Source organism: Numenius arquata, chromosome Z (genome assembly GCF_964106895.1).
Source record: "Numenius arquata chromosome Z, bNumArq3.hap1.1, whole genome shotgun sequence".
In the NCBI taxonomy this organism is placed as follows: Eukaryota; Metazoa; Chordata; class Aves; order Charadriiformes; family Scolopacidae; genus Numenius; species Numenius arquata.
In genome coordinates this window covers 17552968-17573941 of record NC_133616.1, presented here as the reverse complement: position 1 = coordinate 17573941, position 20974 = coordinate 17552968, and the positions used below count along the sequence as shown (strand labels likewise).

Here is a 20974-nt window from a genome sequence, read left to right as displayed (position 1 = left end):
CTCATGTATGGTCAAATCTGGAATAATAATGTTGGTATCTACTTTCAAACCTTCAGCCAGGGGAGATGAGTTTGCAATACTGAAGAAATACAAAAATTGTAGTTTATTCAGACCTTTTAATCTCTAAAAACAATTATGTATTTTTTTTTTTTGCAACATGTAGGTAAGGTTTAGTTGAATGGCTACCGAAGTCTGTTTAGATTAAAAAAAAAAGTCAAAGGAGACATTGTTTTGAAAGTCTATGATAACTGTTCCAGTAAGGACAGGGATGACTCAACAGGGAAGTAATCTTTTCCAGAACAGTGCATAGACTGGTTGATTTATTACAAGAAGATGGGGGAATTGCTTCACAATGGTTGAATGCTGCCACTTCTGATACTGTAAAAAGTACTGGCTTGACACTTTTCAAGATTAATGCAATAGGAAAGAGAAGTCCTTGAATCTTCCAGTCAATGCAGAGAGAACAATTCTCAAACTGAAATATGAGTGATGTGTTGGTGTAGACTCAGTGGCTAAAGTCATCATTGCTGTAACTAACTGCAGTAGCTTTTCCACTAGGCAGTTAGGCATTACTGGATGTGTAGCCTCTCCTCCCCCTCCCCACATCCTCGCTTGGCATAACCCTGCAGTTTTTGAGTTAAGATTTTACCCAGGCCTGCAGAAAACAATAAGAGATACTTATACGAAGTTCAAATTATTAAATATGGAGACCATTTGTGGGTATTTTAAAATAGTGTGACGTGTTTTAGTAGCTGTATTAAAAATTGAAGGGTAGAACAGATTAGTATCTGTTTGCCATTTGAGAGATCCTTGAGCAGCTGTCCAGATATTTGCACTATGAAACAACTCTGGTCCTTAAACCAGTGTGGAAATCTGACTGGCATAAACGCTGCTGCAATTACCTGTTCATCTCTTAAACAGTTTGTTTTTTCTATGCATCAGCAGTGTTTTGTCACCTAATTCTGGATGGTCTACTTGCAAAAGTACCTGGGACAATGCATATTTCCTTGCACGTGTTCAAGGATTAACCAGTCTGTTACAGAGCTGGATCCCAGAACTCATGATGGATATTCGTGTCCTAAGTCATGGTTGATGTGGTTGTATGTATTGCTGGTGTGCCGGTAGCTTTGCTTTGCTACTGATCAGCATGGCTAAATCTTTTTGACTACCACATAAACCTGTTGTACTGGGTACAAGGGTTTTTTATTTGTTCTCACATCTTCTGTTTTTTTTTCCAACCTGCTTTTGGTTTTGTCTTCTATATATTGCAAAGGAGGCAGCAGCAGTTATTAGTAATGTTGTCCCTTTTACTGACAGTAGTGAGGATAATCTGCTACTGCTCTTCAAAAAAAAAAAAAAAGATAGTGTTCAATATTAAAACAAATACATATGTACTGAGAAGACCTCACTAGTAATGAAGCTGGATTGATGTATAGTGCAGCAAGTTCTGAGGTTGTAAGCAATGCTTTTATTAACAAATTGGTTTCATATATATTTTTGAAATGGAAATTTCCAAGTTTGAATATTCAAGAGAAGTGAACTCTTTGGGACAATTAATTTGTGCTTGGCCAGGCGAGAAGAGGAGGTAACAAGAACAACCTTAGTTTATACCAAATTATTCCATTGTAACTGCTGAAAGAGATTTCTTGGCCTGTTTAGTCTTGTGTGACCAATATAATTTAAAAGATGTATTGGATATGTACTTACAAGATAGAGCAGTGAAAATTGAAGTAGAACTTTAAATGGATCTGAGGAAAGCGTGCTGATAAACATCCTAAGATGGAAGGAAGAGGAAAGAGGAAATATGTACTCCATGATATGTTAGCTCAGGTCTAACTATGTGTGGGATGCCTCAACATACTCAACAGCCTTTTTTTTTGCTTTTGCTCTTGGAAGTCTCTGGGGCCTCTACAGTTTTAATAGCTAGGACATGTAGGTCTAAAGTTATAATCTGATGTCATGTTTCTTGTGGCCAATTCTTAGCAAGATTGGGCCAAAAGTCATTTTTATTGGCATGCACCCACAAGTCATTACTTCAGCTTAGGTGTTTGTAATTACAAAGCTCCCTCAATCTACAGTTTTGTCTTAATTGCAAAAAAATTCTCTATAGGCACAACTTGCCAGATACCATTATGTAGTAGCATTATGGCTGGAATAGACTTCTATCAGTGTTTGCACCTTGAGTGGAATAGCAGAAAAATTATGCTTCTTTCTAGTCTACTAGAACTGAAACATGTAGCTCATAGCTGTCAAGGATGGGGAAGAGGAAATGGGCAAGAGTGGAAATCACAGTCTGATTATCATTTGGTTTTCTATATTAATTGACAACTTACCATCATATAGCAACTGAGAACAGGATTCCTGTAGTCTTCCACACAAATTATGCATATGGAATATAATCCTGAAATGACTCCTCATTTAGGATATGTCATGAATGATAGGATCATCTGTGTTTAAAGGAAAAGGAAGTGAATGGACTACTATAGATACATACCTAAATATATTTTATCTTTTGTAATACTCTAATTAAAACCTGTAGGTTTCACTTGATGAACTTTTTCCTACTTGTTCTTAGTACCGAAAATTGAAGGAAAAGAAAAACCCATAGTCACTTATGAAGGAGATACAGCTGTAATGGTTTGTAAAAGTTTTGGCTATACTCCCATTGCTTGGACCTGGTATGTGACCAATGGAAGTGAACAGGTAAGGTTTCCATCTGTTGGCCATGCAAAACCATATTGCAGAAAACAAGTAGAGACACTTTGTAAAGTATAATGACTTTTCACTCTAGGTTCTACAAATTGTATTTCCATTAAAGTTAACGTAAATCTCTGTACATGCAAAAAAAAAATTGTGATATTTAAAGTATTCATTATTACAGGGATGTAGTTTTTGTTCTGGCTTGTATGATGCTTCTTCTCCAAAAAGTCCCTGCCATACTCTTACAGCCCAGATAAGAGTAAAACAAATAAGACAAGTCTTGAGGTACTTGTTTTTACTATATTAATGATTATGAATGATGTTATATTGCTCAAATCATACTACTTGATATAAAAAAAAGCATCTTATAGCAGGACGCTTTTAAAGACATGTCAGATATCGGAGGCTTGAGGGAGAACAGAAGCATCTCCCTTCTCTTCTACTTCTCCATCTACAAGTAGTTCTATATTTCCCAGCCTGTATGACCTGGGGTACTGGACCTGAAGGAGGTCATCCTGTGGTGGAGACTGCTGTGCCACTTGGTACTGAAGGAGCTGAAATATCTTTTCACTTCAACTCCTGCCTTAAAAGCTGTGATGAAGAATCTGAGTCAGCAGTTTTCCTCTTTCACATACTCACCTTTCAGGATCACACTTAGCCTTGGAAGCATAGCCACTTAGTTCTAGCCCTTTTCTGGGGGAAGCACTGTTAACTGAGAGGAGGTAAACAGATCAGTCTCCTCTGTACTGCTGGAGAGTAGTGTTGACTTGTAAGACTATCGACATATTTTCCAGGGAAGCAGCATTCCCAGCTCAACTTCCTTGAGAGTGTATGCTTTGTGCTGTGGTGAAACCTGGTATCCAGACACCTAACACTGCCTTTGTTGGTGGAGAGTCAATAGAGTCAAGGGTACCTTTCATCTGATCTTAAATAGACAAAAGCAGGTCAGACAACTTACTCAAAGTGCATATCTTCCTCCACGGAATGTAAAGGGAACCAGGGTGGCCAGCTAAGTCCTTCCCTTGGAGGTAGACTAATCATGCTTCAAGTGCTACTTTGTCTTAACACATTTGACATCTCTCTACATAGAACTATCTGATAATATAGATAATTTGATTAACACTTTTTCATTGCATTAATAAGAACTTTTAATGTATTTTTTGTTTTCAGATTGCCATTAATGACTCTTTGCTGGCAGACAAGTATGTAATTAATAGAGTATCTGCCAACGTAACCCATCTGAAGATACTGAAGCTCACGAAAGAAGATGATGGTGTATATTGGTGTGAAGCTGCGTTTGAACTAGGGAAAAGTAAAGGAAAGCTGAAGCTTAAAGTTCTGTCCTTCATGGTGCCTCTCAAACCCTTTCTGGCAATTGTGGCTGAAGCTATTATTTTAGTAACTATCGTTTTCCTTTATGAGATATATTCAAAAAGGAAAGAGAAATGTGCAGGTAAGTGTTTATGGGTTTTTTTCAGTCTTTTCTAGCTTGCCATTGAAACTGCAGCCAAAGGTAGAAAGGTATGACCCATAGCACCTCATAGATGAGGTTCAGTGTGATATTTTTTTTTTTACATCTGTTTTTTCTGATAAAATACTTTCTTCTAGAACACTGCATTATTTTAGATTTCTCCATGAGCCTTGAATTCAGACATAAAGTGCTTTCAATAGGCAATACTTTCCCATAAAGATTTGATAGAGTCCTTATTTTTCCCTTAAAGACAAAGGAATTTAGAGGCTATACCTGTTTGGGGAATGCTTTGGAATGGAAGCAGCTGTTAGCCATCTTGATGGGAGAAACTTCTGTCAGGAAACTGAGTAAGAAGGAAAAAAATGCATTAAAATAGAATGTACTAATTTTGGTTGCTGAAACTACGGCATAAATAGGTGACCCAAACTAGATGTGCAAGATAATAAAATGGAAGTGATGTGTATATACATAGATTTTGTACATGTGTCTGTGTTATACATACATAAGTATTTTCCTATATTTTATATATGTATATATTATATAACATGATGGGTATTAAAAGCAGATTAATAAAACTTGATCAAAGTAAGGTTTTTGACAAATTTGTGGGTAACTTCATTGAATAGAGTAACAAGATAATCTGAATTGCAAATTTAAGAAAACTAATAAAATGAAAAAATAAGACTGTTTTGCTTATACATGGAGGAAATAATATAATTAAATGCAACAAATTTTCTAGTGTTTGTTAAATTGATGCCTTATAATTCTTTTTCTGTTATGCAGAAGATGAAAAAGAATTTGACCAAGTTGAGCAACTGTAAGTAATGAATTTATATACTATAGTTAAATATTTGCTCTTTTGCATATTATAGTGTGTTGTATAAAAATATACCTTGTTGTTGACACAGTGGGTAATGGTTTATGATAAATGTGAAAGTACAGTTTATTACTTAAGGCTTCCTAATTCCAAAGTGTGCAGAATGCTGTTTTCTACTTCTGGTGTTAGGAAGCTATTTCACTTTCTTGTGAGACATCATGTGTCCTCATTATAAGCTCATTCTAAAAGGCTGTAACTATGAGGAAAATCACTTTCAGGTGGAAGTTTTGCAGAAGAGGCTTTGAAATTTTTTTATATGTATTTTTTTGCCCATATTAACATACATTTCTCTCACTTGCATGTGGTCAAAGCCCCAACTGTCCTAGGTAAGCCTGTAGTTACTGGAGTGTTGGAAGCTGGTGGTGTTGGCTGGTTTGGTGGTAACCCCAACCTCCTTGGTGGGGCCTCTCACTGTGGTGGTAGCTTGGGCTCTCTGAGCACAGCTGTCTGGGAAAGGCTGTGCTGCTGGAGCCAAAGGAGCAGGTGTAGACACTTCTGTTGGTGCTCTGCTGCTTGAGGGTTGATGCTCCCATGCTGGCTGCCCCTGTTTAGGATTATGCATTTCTAAAAGCTTGCTGTTGAAATAAGTTCTAATTCTCTCTATCTGTCCATCTTTTGAAGCCCAGTTGCTTCATTTGGCCTGTTAACTTTCCTTCTGTTTTAAGATGCAGTCTAGCAGTTCATCTTCTTTTCAGATGTGTCCAGTCTATTCCAGTTTTCTTTCCCCTCAGTCCATTCCCTTCTCCTATGTCTATCTACCTCTTTTTCCCTCTGAGTAGTGCTGTCTTTCCCTTAATTTCTTGCTGCAGTGACCTTCTTTGTTTCCCTGGGTTGTATTTGCTTTCCTATACCTTTTCCCAGTGCGAGCTGAAAATATATTTTAGTGCTTTTCCTCTTGTCTAAAGAGCTTTAAAGCTGTAAATCAATTATACTATAAAGTAGGGATACGTCTTGGGAATTAGTGTGCTGTTATACTGCTGAGTGTTTGGGGATATGTCTTGGGTTGAAAACTGAATAATTGCCCTTGTCACATAGCCCTGCTTCTTATAAACATGCTGAAACTGTATTACAATAGGATTTTAAGAGTACAGCGGACTAAAATAATGTTTTCCTGCTTGATGAAATGTGGGATGTGGTTTTGATCAGCTGCTTGATCTTTACCTTGGAGTTCTATCTTGGGTAAATGCATATGAGGAAAATCTATTAAACCATGTATTTCTTGCTTGATTTTAGTAACTGAAAGTTATTTCAATTACTGACTATGTAGAAGATTAGTGAACCAGAGAGAATGGCTCCAAAGGAACTTTTCTGGTCTGTTATGGCAAGTGATGACTAAACACAACTGAACTTGGTTGAGGAGGCTATAATTAAAATGCCATATCCAACAGTGTATTAGGTGGGAGGCTAGTATTTGGGAATAGGATTTTTTTTTTTAGCAAGAGAATTGTTAATTCAAGTCTGGTTGTGACCAACACCATATAGCTAGTGGTAGGTACTCCAGAAGGAGCAATCATGACTGTTTCAGCCCATATTCTGAGGATGTTGAGCTGTATATTACTTGTATATTATTTGAGTATTGACTTTATATACAAATTCTATACACTGAATGAAATGATAGTATAGCAATAATTTCTGGGAATACTATCACTGTAATGACTTCTGCCCAGAACATTGTGGGATTTGAGGGGGATTGAGTTGAGCCTTTACTACTTGGCTGAAAAACTTCCAGTCATTATTTTGGTTCTTTAAATTTTGTTTAATCCTCTTTTCTTATAACTTCACATGCTTAAAGAGTAAATAAAATACATTTTAGGATGGTCTTTGTGATTGGATTATGGGACTAGAATTACTGCTCATCCTATACATAAAAGTTGAGTTTTGGAATTTAACCTCTCTTTCTTATAGTAAATCAGAAGAAACCAATGGTCTGGAAAACAGTAGCACTAGGCACAGGAAAATTTAATCCTGTTCCAAAAAGGTAAGTAAGAGTTGAAACTGACCAGAGTTTACTTTTCTCCTGCATGGCCTATTACAATGACAGAGAAATCCACTGTATCATCCCAATCTGTTCTTTTTTGATGTGGGGACAACATAGTAATAAAACCATTGTTTAGATAAAACAATATATGGTCATTCATAATGTAATAACAGGAAGAAAGTGAGTCCAAAACCTTTTAATTCAATGCTGCTGTTTCATCATTGTGGTCTAACAGTTCTGTTTACCCATGCAGTTCTTAAAATAGGACCCAGATTAACCTGCTTAATCGCTTGGCTCCTGATTGTGAAACATTTATGTGAATGCCAGGGTAGATGCTGAGATGTGTTAGAATTGCTGATGGTTCCAAAATCCTGCTCTTTCAGGCTGTATTCTTGTGTGTCAAGTGAGTCTGTGGAGGAAGGATGCAACTGCACTAGCAAGTGGGAATGTGGCAGTACCACAGATACAAAACAAAGGATTATAGGAGTCTAGAAAAGAAGACAGAGCTTAGTAGATGATGACTGAAGGGATTAGTGGTAGAAGCAGCTAGCAGGGGATATGTAACCCTGTGGAAGCTAATGAACTTCCCTGATTCTCTGCCCTCTTTACAGTCTAATTGCAGGCTGCTTCTACTTATGCCATCTGGAAATGCTTGTCAGAGGATGGTCTGTCAGTTGAGGACCAATCCTACACACTCCAGCTATTTCCCCTTGTTATTCCCCCTCTGCATCTGGCACCCCAGTCTCTTGAGAGGTGTGAGTGACTTTGCATTCATGTCACCGCTGTTACTGTTTTTTTTTTTTTATCACAAGCCATCTACCTGAAGGAAGATTATTTCCATAGCCTTTGTTTTAAAGAACAGAAAAAAAAGTCGGGTAAAGTTCATATAAAGAGAGTAACAAATCAGAAAACAATCAAGAGCAAATACTTTCCAAGAGTATATTTTCTCGTCTATTTCCTGCATGTTCTTGTTGATTGCTGTGACTTAAGTTCCCAAGGATTTATCCCATGTTAGATCTAAGGTTCTATTCTTGTAAAGTCATTCTGGCCCATGACACTCAGTGAATCACTAAGGATTCAGATTTGTAAATTAGACCATTGAAAAAGATTTGGAAAATATAAATTGGAATGAAGTTTATTTTCAAACAAATATGGGAAATATTAAGCAGCAAAATAACAGTATTAATAAACACATTTCCTTATAATATTCTTTTTTAATTCAGGGGATTTAAGCCAACAGAAGTGGAAATCATCTCAAAGCTACAGAAGATGTATGGGGCTATGCATTTTAAACATCCACTCTGCTTCTAAGTAAACTTCTCTACACTTACAAGGAATAAGATGCTTTTAAAATGGCTGTGAAACTGCTCATTTTATACAGACAGTAATGCATTCTGATGTACTGCATTTAGACCTTTGTCTGTAACACTGTTTGTCATTTTGCTACTTAAAGGTGGCTTTTATGTGATCAGGCTTTCTGTTCTTTTAGGACTTATCTGTTTGATTTTATGTCCTAAATTGAAACTAACCTTGCACTCGCTGAATGAACAGGTAATACAAAATGGGCCTACTGACTACATGTTGTAAAGCTGGGCTTGTAAGGTAAAAAAAGTATTCTCACCAAAGAAAATGCCTTTTACTAGCAAGTGAAGTGAATGTGACACAGACATTTTTACCAAAGAAACAAAGAAAGGGAAATCTTTGTCATCTTTAAATGAAACATTAACAGTTTTGTAATCTGCTCTGAACAGTAAAATGTCTTCACTCAAACTTTTCTTAGCTTCATTTAAATGAAAAAAGTGATATGGGTACATTCTGGAGACCTAAGATATGAATTTTCTTAAGATGTCTGGCCATACGTCTATGCTACTATACTGTAATTCTAAATAGACTAAACACTTAAAATACTGACCAGATATTTCAGCAGTTTTCAGAGTAGATGAAAAAAGCAAAGGGGATACAGTACCATATCATAATATAACTGAAATAATTCCTTACGCTTGCACAAATTACTGCAGGATCTAAGGGCTGCAAAACAAGTTTTGTGATTATAATTTATGCAAAACAAAAATTTCAAAAATATCTGTATGGTTCTTGTCATTCTATCTAGTTAGTACTCTTATGTAATTCTTGCAGCCTACTGTATTGTGGCTTAAACTCCTCTCAGAGCACAGAGAAGGTCTTCAGCAGCTGAAATCTTCAGGCTAATAGGATAAAGCAACATGAATACCACTTTTTCTCTTATATATATTTGTGATACTGCAGTTATGACTTAGCTCTTTGAAAGCAATATCATAGTTGCCATAATTCTAAATATACTGTTTAGTTACATTATGCATTCAGCCTTTGCTTGTTAATCCAAACGAAAAATAAGAAAAACTGCCTTTTTAAGAAAGGGAAAAGTAAAGTCTTCAAAAGAATTTATTATCTCAACAAGAAATGCAAGAAAAAACAGGCAGCATTTGCAAGCTGCCTAGGGAAGTCAAAGGAAAAAGCATCTATATAGAATTTCCTCAAACTGATCATTTCTCTTTGAACATAAATAAGGGCATACAGAAAAATAAAAGTTAAGATTTATTTAATTCCCTCCCTTTATTTTTTTTTCTATTTTACTGTTCTTACGGGTTTGAAAACATCAGAAGCCTGGCATTGGCTGTTTTGTTGGGGATGGGAGCAAAAAAACGTAGTCTGATCTATGCTCTTTTAGTTTTCATAACTTACTCTGCAACTTTAACAACTAAAAGTTAAAGTCCAAATGAAAAAATGATGGGAAGTATATAGGCATTAAGGGATTGACTGCAAGGGCTGAACACTGATAAAGATTTCCCTTGCTAATATACTGTGTTTGTTGTATTTTGCCTTGGAGTTTCTATGCACTATAAAAAGAACGCATTTACAGGTTTTGATATGAATTTATCATTGATATAACAGCATTTTTGTTTTAGCGAGTAAATGTTTGCAGTTTAAAAAGATTTAGTCCTGCATATTAATTGTTTGAAAAAAACATTTTATTTTTTTTAGACAATAGACTTTTTTGTAGGAAATTAGGTAGTAAAAAAGTAAGCTTGCTTATAGATCTAAGAATTGGTTCTGAATAAACGAAAATTAATATATTTTGCAACAAAAATAAGGCTAGGTATTATCTGGAAAAAATCCCACCTCTTAAATAGGAATGGTAACAACTTATTTCTACCTTCACTGAGCGTTCCTACCTGATCTTGAAATTGTGGTACGAAGTCTTGGCCAACTTAGGAAAGTTACATGAAAAGATACTCTTTTTGGTGTTAGCAAACAAGGGCTTCACTGAAGGCAGGCAGGAACTGGAAAACCTGGATTAATCATAGATTTTAGATATATGACGTGTGTTCCTCCTGTCTGGACTGTATTAGAGTTTGGTCAAATTGGCTGCTGTAGTTGTAGTTTTGTCTTGACCAAGCGTGTTCTGCTTGCCATGTCTGCAAGGGCTTTGGTGTTTATTTTCCCATTGGCTAGCAGTTTTTTCGTCTTGGTGAAATTGCTTTATTCCTCACATATGTGCCTAAGTTCAAACCTTCTTGGGTTCCTCTACAGAGGGAATAATAAACAATACTCAATGATAAATATTAAATAATTGACATAATTACTGGTCATAACTTCAAAGGCATAAACCCTACTTCTCTAGTCCAGATACCACCTAGGAAGCTCTGGAAATCTAAAAATGTGTTTTATCATAAATACATGTTGTATATGTTCAAAACATTCCTGATGCAGTTGCTTTGTGTATCTGTTTCATTCATAGCCTTCAGTAGAACCAAAACTGGGCAACTTTAAAAAACCGGTACTCTAGGCAATGTCTTTTTATTGCATTCAAGCCAAGAGATACCAAATGAGAGCCAAAACGATTCTGAAGATATTTCATTCAAACAGTGGTTAGAGCTAAGTGTAAGGATTTGCAAAATTAGTTTTAATAACAAACATTATGTAATAATTGACATATGGCTAGGCTGGGTCTAACCATTACACTTGTTGGGCAAATCTTGTCTTCCAAATCTTTGTTTTCTTGCAAGAGGTGATATGTTACTGGTTTCTATACCAACAAAAGCCTTATCCATTTCTTAAAGAAAAAGATTAAAATCTGCAAAAGAATCCTGAAGGGCTGTGTTGTAATGCTTTGAACTGGTCACTGCAAAGTTCTCCTTTCCATAGGTCTGAGGTAGACACAGACAGCTGTGAGACCAGATTCCTAGTGAAGCATGACAAATATTAGAAGAGCTTCCAAACTGTGAGCTCAAATGGAACTGTATGTGTATTTCCTTAGGACGGAGACCTAAAAATTACCCAATTGTGGGCCAAGATAATTAAGTGATTAGCTTATGGGTCATTTGGCACAGTCATGAGGAAGAGAGGAAAAACCCATCAATATTGATACTGAAATCCGCATCAGTGTGCCTCTGTTTTTTGAGCCAAAGAAAATAAGCTTTATATTCTGCCTTTAACTGTCAAAAGTTTTCAACGCTGCTGAGCAATTAAAATCAGGAAGAAACTGATTGGTGCCTTCTCTGTATGGGGAGTTTTTCAGTTGAGTGATTCTAAATGCTACCTAGCACATGCCGGCTGACCACAATTATCATCCACATCATGCTGCGGTTCTAGCTGGGAGCTCAAAAATAGGAGGGGGCAAGGACTGAGGAAGAGACCAGTTGAGAATGGTTGTTAGGGACATGGGAAGAACCTCCAGGTATTCCACAGGGGTCCTGAGGGACAGATGGCAGAAGCTGAGATGACTTGAAATTTGATGCGTACAGGAAAGGTAAGTGCAAATCTGTAGGAGACACAGTGGGTTTTTTAGCTGTGCCATTCAGAGTGTTTGCATAGGAAGTCCTGTAGTGACTGAAACCAATCTGCTATTGCTAAGAGCTGGCACAGGTGAAACCACAAAGCCAAGTGATATGTTTCATAGGAGAATTGGAAGTTATGTCCTTTGAAAATGTTTCTCCACTGGTTTTAAATAGTTTTGCAGTCTTAATTTCTTACGCCAGAACATGTGCATATATAGTGCATTAAACAATTCTTTATGGAAAAATACCTCAGTTCCAAGCTTTACAACTTTTTACTAAAATATGTTGAGTTGTCCAAGCTTATTGTTGACATGAGTTCATTTTTGTAGTTGAATTTTATAAGACTTCAAACTTCAAATTCAAAAATTATGATTGCTTTTCTTCTATATGGAAATTTCATCTGATTTGTTCTTCCATTCAGCCTTTCATTGAACAAATAAAGAGTTTTGTTCTGTTTTATTATTAGGGTAATATTTCTATCAACTGACTTCATGAATTATTTTCAAATTGACATTAAAGGTTATGTAACAGTGCCTTGAAGGAGAAAATTTGTTTACCATAGTGAAGTTCATTTTTCTTCTTTGCAATATGTTTGTTAAAAGTTTCAGAGGAAGCTTTACAGCAAAATCTATTTTTCTAGTGAAAGACTACTGAGCCTAATGCTTTTATCATGCTTGCCTTGTTTTACATTCTGATTTTATACTCTGTGGTCACTCAACAGTTTCATTGTTTTGCTTGAGCAGTAAGATGTATAGCCTCTGTATGTTTGATGTAAATGCAATAATGAGGAGAGTAGTTATGAGTAGTGTGAATTGATAATGTTGTACTGAAAAATAATTCCAATAAATTTAACCATGAAAAATCCATGAAGCTTGGTGACTTAAAAGAAACAAAATCAGACTGTTTCTTTTTATTTATCCATAGCCACAGATCTTATTTTAGACCAAACCTGCACATTTGCTTGAGTACCAAACTGTCTTTACTCCGATCTATAACTTTCTAGGTAGAAAGTGGCAAAGATAGTGATGTCCAAGTAATTCCTTTCTAAATGCGTGTATTGCATCTGGCCTGGATTCATCCCTTGTCATTTGGACATGTAAGTTAGGAACCTGTTGCCTCTGTTTTCTTTGTTAATGGTCGGGAAGGATTATTTTCCAGTAGAAAATCACAGCCTAAATGGAAGCTGGAATTAAGCAGGGTAGATCCCACCCACTGAGACAGTGTTAATTTTTTATGAAGCACAAGGTGTCAACACATATTTAAAATGGTGTTAGTCTTCCCATGAAGACAAATCTATGCATTTATCTTGGAGATAGAAATATATCCTAGTTTCTTCTCTCAGTTATAATTTTAAAGGAGACCTAAGGCTATTTCATGAGGTTGCCTTCTATTGTGATCACAAACACATGTACTATGACATTCTCTTAGTACATATTCATGCTGTCTATACTGTGTTAAGTAATGCATCTAATCCTTGCTGATTGCCCTGTGTGCCTGAAGAGTTCAAACAAGATTAAATAATTAAAATAACCTGCACAGCAGTGAGTGGACATTCAGCCTGTCTTTTGGCAGTTTTGAATGTTTGTGATCATCTGTTTCCTCTGGCACAGGACAGTAAGATAGGCAGGCAGACCTTTGGAAGAGGATAGAGGACCATTAGCTGTGTTTCTGCCACTTGGTATTTCTGTAATAGAAATTGCAGTCTAGGCAAAATTATTAAAGATTAAGGCTAACTGCTACCAGTGTGCAGCCAGGGTACCTGGAGGACACTTTACTGCAATAGAATAAAAGAGTGAAGGTGTAGGTTTATAATACTATATACTTCTCTACTGTCTTTTTAAAAAAATCCACAGTAGAAATTTAAAAGGCAGTATGCATAAAAGAGAGACCAGAGTGAAGCAAAGTTTGGAGCTCTTCCAAAAGAGAGGAGTAAGAGGATTTATATCCTTTGCTGTTGATGGCTCTGGAATCTTTTCAATGCATGCATACTTCTGGAAAAAAAAAAAAAAGGAAAGTACATAGAACAGTACTGTTGGTTTTTTTTTATTAAAAAAGTTGACAGTTCAGACACATACAGTGCATTGTTAGGAAATCATCTGCACAATGCAAATAAAATAGCAGTAGCCTTTCCATGTTGTTTAACAACTGTTGTTTAATCCCTTTAATTCTACTGTTTCTGCGGATAAAGAGCTGATAATCATGTCCACCATTTCAAAAGATGTGAACTCTTAAATTACTGGATAAATGGGCATCTACACTGTTATCCTCAGCTCCCACTAAGGCCGTCAGAAGGAATGAGGTCATGCAGGTACTCCTGGAAACATAGGGATTACTTTGTTTCTATGGTGATGCGGGTCCCTTGATGAGCTGATCTCAGTTTGCCATGTAGCTCAGCCATCGTGTGCAGCTGCACAGCCAGGGCCTGGGATGGTCTGAGGTTCAGGTGCCATGGTTCTGCTCAGCAAGTGTCCGTGCAGATCTCTGCCACCATTAACTTTAATAAACACAGACATGTTGTTAAAGAGGAAGAGAAATGATAAGGAAGAATCAGGGAAATACTTTGAAGAAAGAAATCCCAGAAGGTATAACCACCAATTCAGAAGAGTAGAGTGTATGTAAAAGTTCTCTCACTGGCCTCTTTCCATCCAAATATGTATAGATATTACTGAGAAAATATGATGCAATTTGACACAGCCTGCTTTCGGAGAAGTAAATAAAAGCATTACTGTCAGATCAGTTGACTTGGGGAAACTAACTTCCTGATCGATGTTTGTTATGTCAGGCTAGAGAGAAGGAACTGCCCTCATGAAGAAATAGCATACTATGGTTGAAAGCAGTTCAGATGATTTTTCGCTTCCACCAAGCCTCATTTATTGGCAGCGTAGACATATCAACTAATGAATATTCCCAGTTGCTTCCAATAAGAAAAACTTCTACAGATATGTCAGGGACAAAGGCAAGACTAGGGAAGTTGTGGGCCCTCGCCGGAAGGAAACGGGAGACCTGGCCTCCCAGGATATGGACAAGGCTGAGCTACTGAACAACTTTTTTGCCTCAGTCTTCACTGGCAAGGGCTCTAACCACACTGCCCAAGTCACGGAAGGCAAAAAGAAGGGCTCTGCGAATGAAGAACTGCCCACAGTAGGAGAAGATCAGGTTTGAGACCTATTAAGGAACCTGAAGGTGCGTAAGTGCATGGGACCTGATGCAATCCACCCACGGGTCCTAAGGGATCTGGCAGACGAAGTTGCTAAGCCGCTTTCCATCATATTTGAGAAATTGTGGCAATCTGGTGAAGTTCCCGCTGACTGGAAAAAGGGGAGCATAACCCCAGTATTCAAAAAAGGAAAAAAGGAAGACCCAGGGAACTATAGGCCAGTCAGTCTCACCTCTGTGCCTGGCAAGATCATGGAGCAGGTCCTCCTGGAATCTCTGCTAAGGCACATGGAAAATAAAGAGGTGATTGGAGACAACCAGCATGGCTTCAACAAGGGCAAATCGTGCCTGACAAATTTGGTGGCCTTTTACAATACTGCCACAGGCTTAGTGGACAAGGGCAGAGCAACAGACGTCATCTACCTGGACTTATGCAAAGTGTTTGACACTGTCCCGCATGACATCCTGGTCTCAAAATTGGAAAGTCATGGGTTCAATGGATGGACCACTCGGTGGATAAGGAACTGGCTGGATGGCCGCACTCAAAGGGTTGTGGTCAATGGTTCAATGTCCAATTGGCAGCCAGTGATGAGTGGTGTTCCTCAGGGGTCGGTACTGGGACCAGTGCTATTTAACATCTTTGTCGGAGACATGGACAGTGGGATAGAGTGCACCCTCAGCAAGTTTGCCGACAACACCAAGCTCGGTGGCACAGTCGACATGCTGGAGGGATGCCATCCAGAGGGACCTGGACAGGCTTGAGAGATGGGCTTGTGCAAATCGCATGAAGTTCAACCAGGCCAAGTGCAGGGTCCTGCACCTGGGACGTGGCAATCCCAGGCACAAATACAGGTTGGACGGAGAATGGCTGGAGAGCAGCCCTGAGAAGAAGGACTTGGGGGTGTTGGTGGATTAGAAGCTCAGCATGAGCCAGCAGTGCGCACTGGCAGCCCGGAAAGCCAACCGCATCCTGGGCTGCATCAAGAGAAGTGTGGCCAGCAGGTTGTGGGAGGTGATTGTACCCCTCTATTCTGCGCTTGTGAGACCCCACCTGGAGTACTGTGTCCAGCTTTGGAGTCCTCAACACAGGAAGGACATGGACCTGTTGGAATGGGTCCAGTGGAGGGCCACGAAGATGATCAGAGGGATGGAGCACCTCTCCTATGAGGACAGGCTGAGAGAGCTGGGGTTGTTCAGCCTGGAGAAGAGAAGGCTCCAGGGAGACCTTATAGCAGCCTTCCAATATCTGAAGGGAGCCTACAGGAGAGCTGGAGAGGGACTTTGTCAGGAAGTGTAGTGACAGGACAAGAGGTAATGGTTTTAAATTGGAAGAGGGGCGATTTAGATTAGATATTAGGAGGAAATTCTTTACTCTGAGGGTAGTGAAGCACTGGAACAGGTTGCCCAGGGAAGTTGTGGATGCCCCATCCCTGGAAGTGTTTAAGGCCAGGCTGGATGGGGCTTTGAGCAACCTGGTCTAGTGGGAGGTGTCCCTGCCCATGGCAGGGGGGTTGGAACTCGATGATTTTTAAGGTCCCTTCCAACTCTAACCATTCTATGATTCCTGTAACCCTTTAGACTTCACCTTTGGAAGACTCTTACATTGCTTGGATGTTTCCTGGCATTGGCAGTAAGTAACAAAAGTGTGTGCAGAGAAGGGAGAGCAAGCTTTCTCCTAACTCACATTTTAGAAAGAATGACATTATCTGCTGTTTCAGCTTGTATTGATAATGGAGTACATCAGGCCTAGTTCAGGATGACATGCTCATTGTTCATTCAACAGGAGCATAGGTGCTATGTCAAGTTATCTGTGGCTGCTTCAGGGCAAAGGAAAGCCTGCCTACAAAAGAAAAGTTCCTAGAAAATGGGGGGTTAAGGGGAAGAATTGTGGTTTTATAGAGAAGGAAAAGTTTGCTATTAGGTGCTGCGCAGCCATCACCTCTATGCAAAATTCTACTGCAGAAGGCGTGACAGTTTGCGGCTTGATGAAATAGATACCAAACTTAGACAATGACGGTAATAATTTTTCTGCCACATCTTACATACATGGTTACAACATACACTAGGTGACAGTTACACAGTACATGAGGAAAAGCTATCTTTGCATGTCCCAGTGTCCTTTTCCAAGATCATGGTTGTAACATGTATGTTGAGTGGCAGAAAAACAAAACAACCGTGGATTATTTGAATTTTCCTTTGAATACAGAAACTTTATATATGCTTCTGCAAGATCACAGATACCCTCCACAAAAGCTGAATTATGTACCCTTGATCTTGTCCTCATAGCGACCTCTCTCCCAAAAAACACATGGGGAAAGTGTACTCTGATGTCATTCCACCTAAGCATAGATAAACCGTGCTACAACAGAACCATGCCACTGGCCATCATCTCGGCAGACGTGTAGGGCAAGCAAGAAAGCATAACTTGCAGGAAAAGAGAGGAAAATGAATGCGGACTCTCAGACATTGTTAAGTGGGCAGAGAGGCAGAAGTGCCAGCATGTCAAGAAGGAGAGCTTGAGAGAACAGCCATGGGCAAAGATCTTTGCCAAAGAACTGTAAGGTGTTTGATAAAATTCTGGGGAGACGAATGTCAAAAGCTGACATTGGCAGTGAATTCAAGCACACTTGCTTTAGAAAAGGTCTCCTTCCTGGTACCATGGAAGCTCGGGAATGCAAGAGGAATAAACCAGGTAAGGCATCAGGCAGCGCATCTGTCTCAGAGACACCTAGGAGGCAGATAGAGGAAAGCATGTCCTCCAGATCAGAGCCGGCTCTGTTCATTATTAAAGTTTGGAAAGCATGTGGAAAGAAATCTTTCAGGTGATAGACAAGTCTTCATGAGTAAATTGGTTGATGTGTCAGTAAAAAATAAAGTCAGCAGGCATGAGTATAAATTATATAATGAGGAAGAGTCAGTACAGGAGTAGTGTCACCGCACAAATCTATAGGAGTTACTTGAAGGAATCAATAAACTTGTGTAAAGAGTGAAAGAGAGGCATCAATGCTGATCTACATTGTTCAAGATATTAAAAGCAAAAGGGGTGCTTAGTCTGATGGGAAAGTTTGCTGATAGTTCCTAACTATGAATCTGAAAACGAGTTCTCAGAATTGTAGAAGAATAACATTTTAAACATGATTAAGTGGCAGGTAACAAAAATTGATAAAAGCAGAACAACAGCTACTTTAGATACGTATTGTTAGGTTGTAAATTTCCCATGAGATGTCATTAAACTGAGAACTATCTGCGGCAGCATGTTGTGAATATCAAAGTTTAGACAAGATTAAAAAGTAATTATGTAAATTCAAAATGAAAAGTCTGCCAGGATCAAGTACTGATTAGAGCCTTTATCTCAAGGACAGTCTAATCCAAGGATGGTTCAAATCATGGCAGATACCCCTAAAGCATACCACTGTGTGCCTGCCACGCTCTCATACCTTTTCCTGGTGATCTGCTAAGGGCCACTAGCAGAAGCATGCTGAATTTTTGTTGTTGTCTTACTTATGGGTTAATACTGCAATAATTATAGAACTGCATCATACCGATTTGTTTCAAGATTGTGTTTATCAGCACATAGGACTAGAAGACTTGAGATCAAGAGAAACTAAGGTACGGTTTGCCCATGTTAATTTTTTTCCCAACAAAAAAAAACACATCTACATATCATTCATATACCTTATTAAGCCACCAGGGTTTTTACTAATGTAAGTATGACCCTTCACCTGGATCTGCTTTATAATTTTAGTGGTTTTTTTTATACGAAGATAAGTGGTATGCTAAATATTTTAAAAGAGACAGTTAACATGCTACTGATTTTCTTTTCTTCAATTATCTTTTCTATATTACAAGGGCTGTATCAGGGGTACACGCTCCCAAAGTCTACATTTTTTGTGTTGGTAGGTAGCCAGCTATGGGGGTGGTTTGACCCTGGCCAACAACTAAACACACGCACACACTCCACTCTCCTGCGAGAGAGGGAGGAAATGGAAGGCAAAAAGACTCTTGAATCAAGATTGTGACACTCTAATAGGGGAAGCAAAAGCTGTGCGTGCAAGCAGAGCAAAAAGAGGAATTCATTCGCTACCTGCCATTGGCAGGCAGATGTCCAAACGCTTCCTGGGAAGCAGGGCCCAGCATGTGTAGCAGCTGCTTGGGAAAACAAATGCCATAACCACAAGCGTTCCCCCTTCCTCCTCCTTTCCCTGAGCTGTTATTGGTGAGAAGAATAATGTACGGGATGGAATGTTCCTTTAGCCAGTTTGGGTCAGCTGTCCTGCCTGGGTAACCTCCTAATGCCTTGTCCACCCTGAGTTTTCCCCCTGGGTGGGCAGGGTGGGAAAGAGAAAGCCTTGATGCTGTGCAAGCACTGTTCAGCAATGGCCAAAACACTGCTGTGCTACCAATATTGCTGTGTTTTAGCCACAATTCTGAAGCACTGCGCTATATGAGCTGCTATGAAGCACATGAACTCCATCTCAGCCCGACCCAGTACACCAGCATCCTCTGAGGCTGAGCCTACTTTCCAACGCTGGCCCCGAACAAACCACAAAATCTCTTTTTTCCTATATAACTCTCATAAACCTACCAAGCTTCTTTCTGTCTGAGTTATTTGACAGTAAATTTCTAGCAGCAATAAAAATCCTAGAGGTCTAAGTAATGAGAACAAGTATTTAAGAAATACAACGAATATTCCTCCCCCTGAAAACATGGACTATAGAATATATCATTCTTTCAGGCATAAGTCATTCAATATCTGGCAATACGCAAGGCAAACATGCTGCTTTTGGGATTTTACAGTTTTTCAAATCACCTGTATTTGCTTCTGATAGTTTTCAAGATTTGGGGGATTTCTAGAACTAAACACTTTTCATCCAAGACGAAGCATTGATATAGCAGATTTAAGCCTGTTACTTGCTTTTTCATCTCTCTTTCACAAATCTTAGCAGAAGATTAAATATAAACTTCTGCTTTACGTTTAAGCCCAACTGGGACATTGATCTGTGGTCCATCTTGTAAAGTAGTATTTCCTAAGTACCTTCCTGCTGGTCAGTTTGCACAGAAGAGAGCTAAATTATCATCTATATTATATGGGAGGGAATCAAGCAAAATAAACTTCTCATAATTCTGTGCTCCACAGATGGGAATTCAAGATCATAATTTCCTTTAACAAAATTATGCATAAAAGCAAATTACGTCATGTTGCACAGTGCTTGAAGATGTACTTTGTAAGTGGATTTTCCTATCTGATTATAATTAAATCACAGAAAAGGCACCTGAGGCAGTGGTGCAACATGTGTTTGGCCATCAGTTGCTTAGTAGATCTTGGACATCAAAAGAAAGATTCAGGCTTGGAGCTGGGTGGTGTAACTCTATTGATTCATTTGTCAGTCCAATGATTTCACTGGCCAGGGTACCCTATGTTTAAATTTATCCAGAAAAAAAAAAAAAAAAAAAGAATTGTTGTTCTGGATAAATTGGAGAAGAACTATTTCTGCAATAGTCAAAAAGACACCAAAATTCTCTTGTAAACAGGACTAGGTCTTTCTCTTCTCATGCCTTGCCTCTGCAAGCCATCAATCTGAATAACGAGTGACTCCCAGCCTCTGAAAAGGGAATTGCCGAAGCACAATGCTGAGTGCTGCAACAGGATACGAGGCAAACTGTGCACTCCCAAACTGCAGGGACCAAGTGAGCGAGCTGAGAAGTCACTTTGATAGGATGAAGCAAGTCAAGAAATATGATCTGACACTTGATGTGAATTTCTCAGGAAATCATATAAGCTGTTGGACAATTAAATGAAAAATACCAATTAAGGAAATCCTACATCCTGTTTATCAAAACTTATAACTGAAGTAAAAATGCTGCTTCTTTGTTACTACCACAACACTAATGCTGGTTAAGAAAAGCTGATGAAATTTCACTTGCACACATGCTGCCACCCAATTTCTCACTGAAACCATCCAATACCGCTTACT

At 38.6% G+C, this 20974-nt stretch overlaps 1 protein-coding gene across 1 annotated transcript in view; it reads left to right on the top strand.

The window, feature by feature from the left end:
- The window catches only part of EMB (embigin), a 53273-nt gene extending 46262 nt beyond the window's left edge, over window positions 1-7011 (top strand). The window contains exons 8-11 of the mRNA XM_074166300.1: window positions 2576-2703; window positions 3871-4153; window positions 4955-4988; window positions 6954-7011. Coding sequence (XP_074022401.1) covers window positions 2576-2703; window positions 3871-4153; window positions 4955-4988; window positions 6954-7011 — 503 coding nt within the window. The remainder of the gene's footprint in view (window positions 1-2575; window positions 2704-3870; window positions 4154-4954; window positions 4989-6953) is intronic.
- Window positions 7012-20974: the final 13963 nt, after the last annotated feature.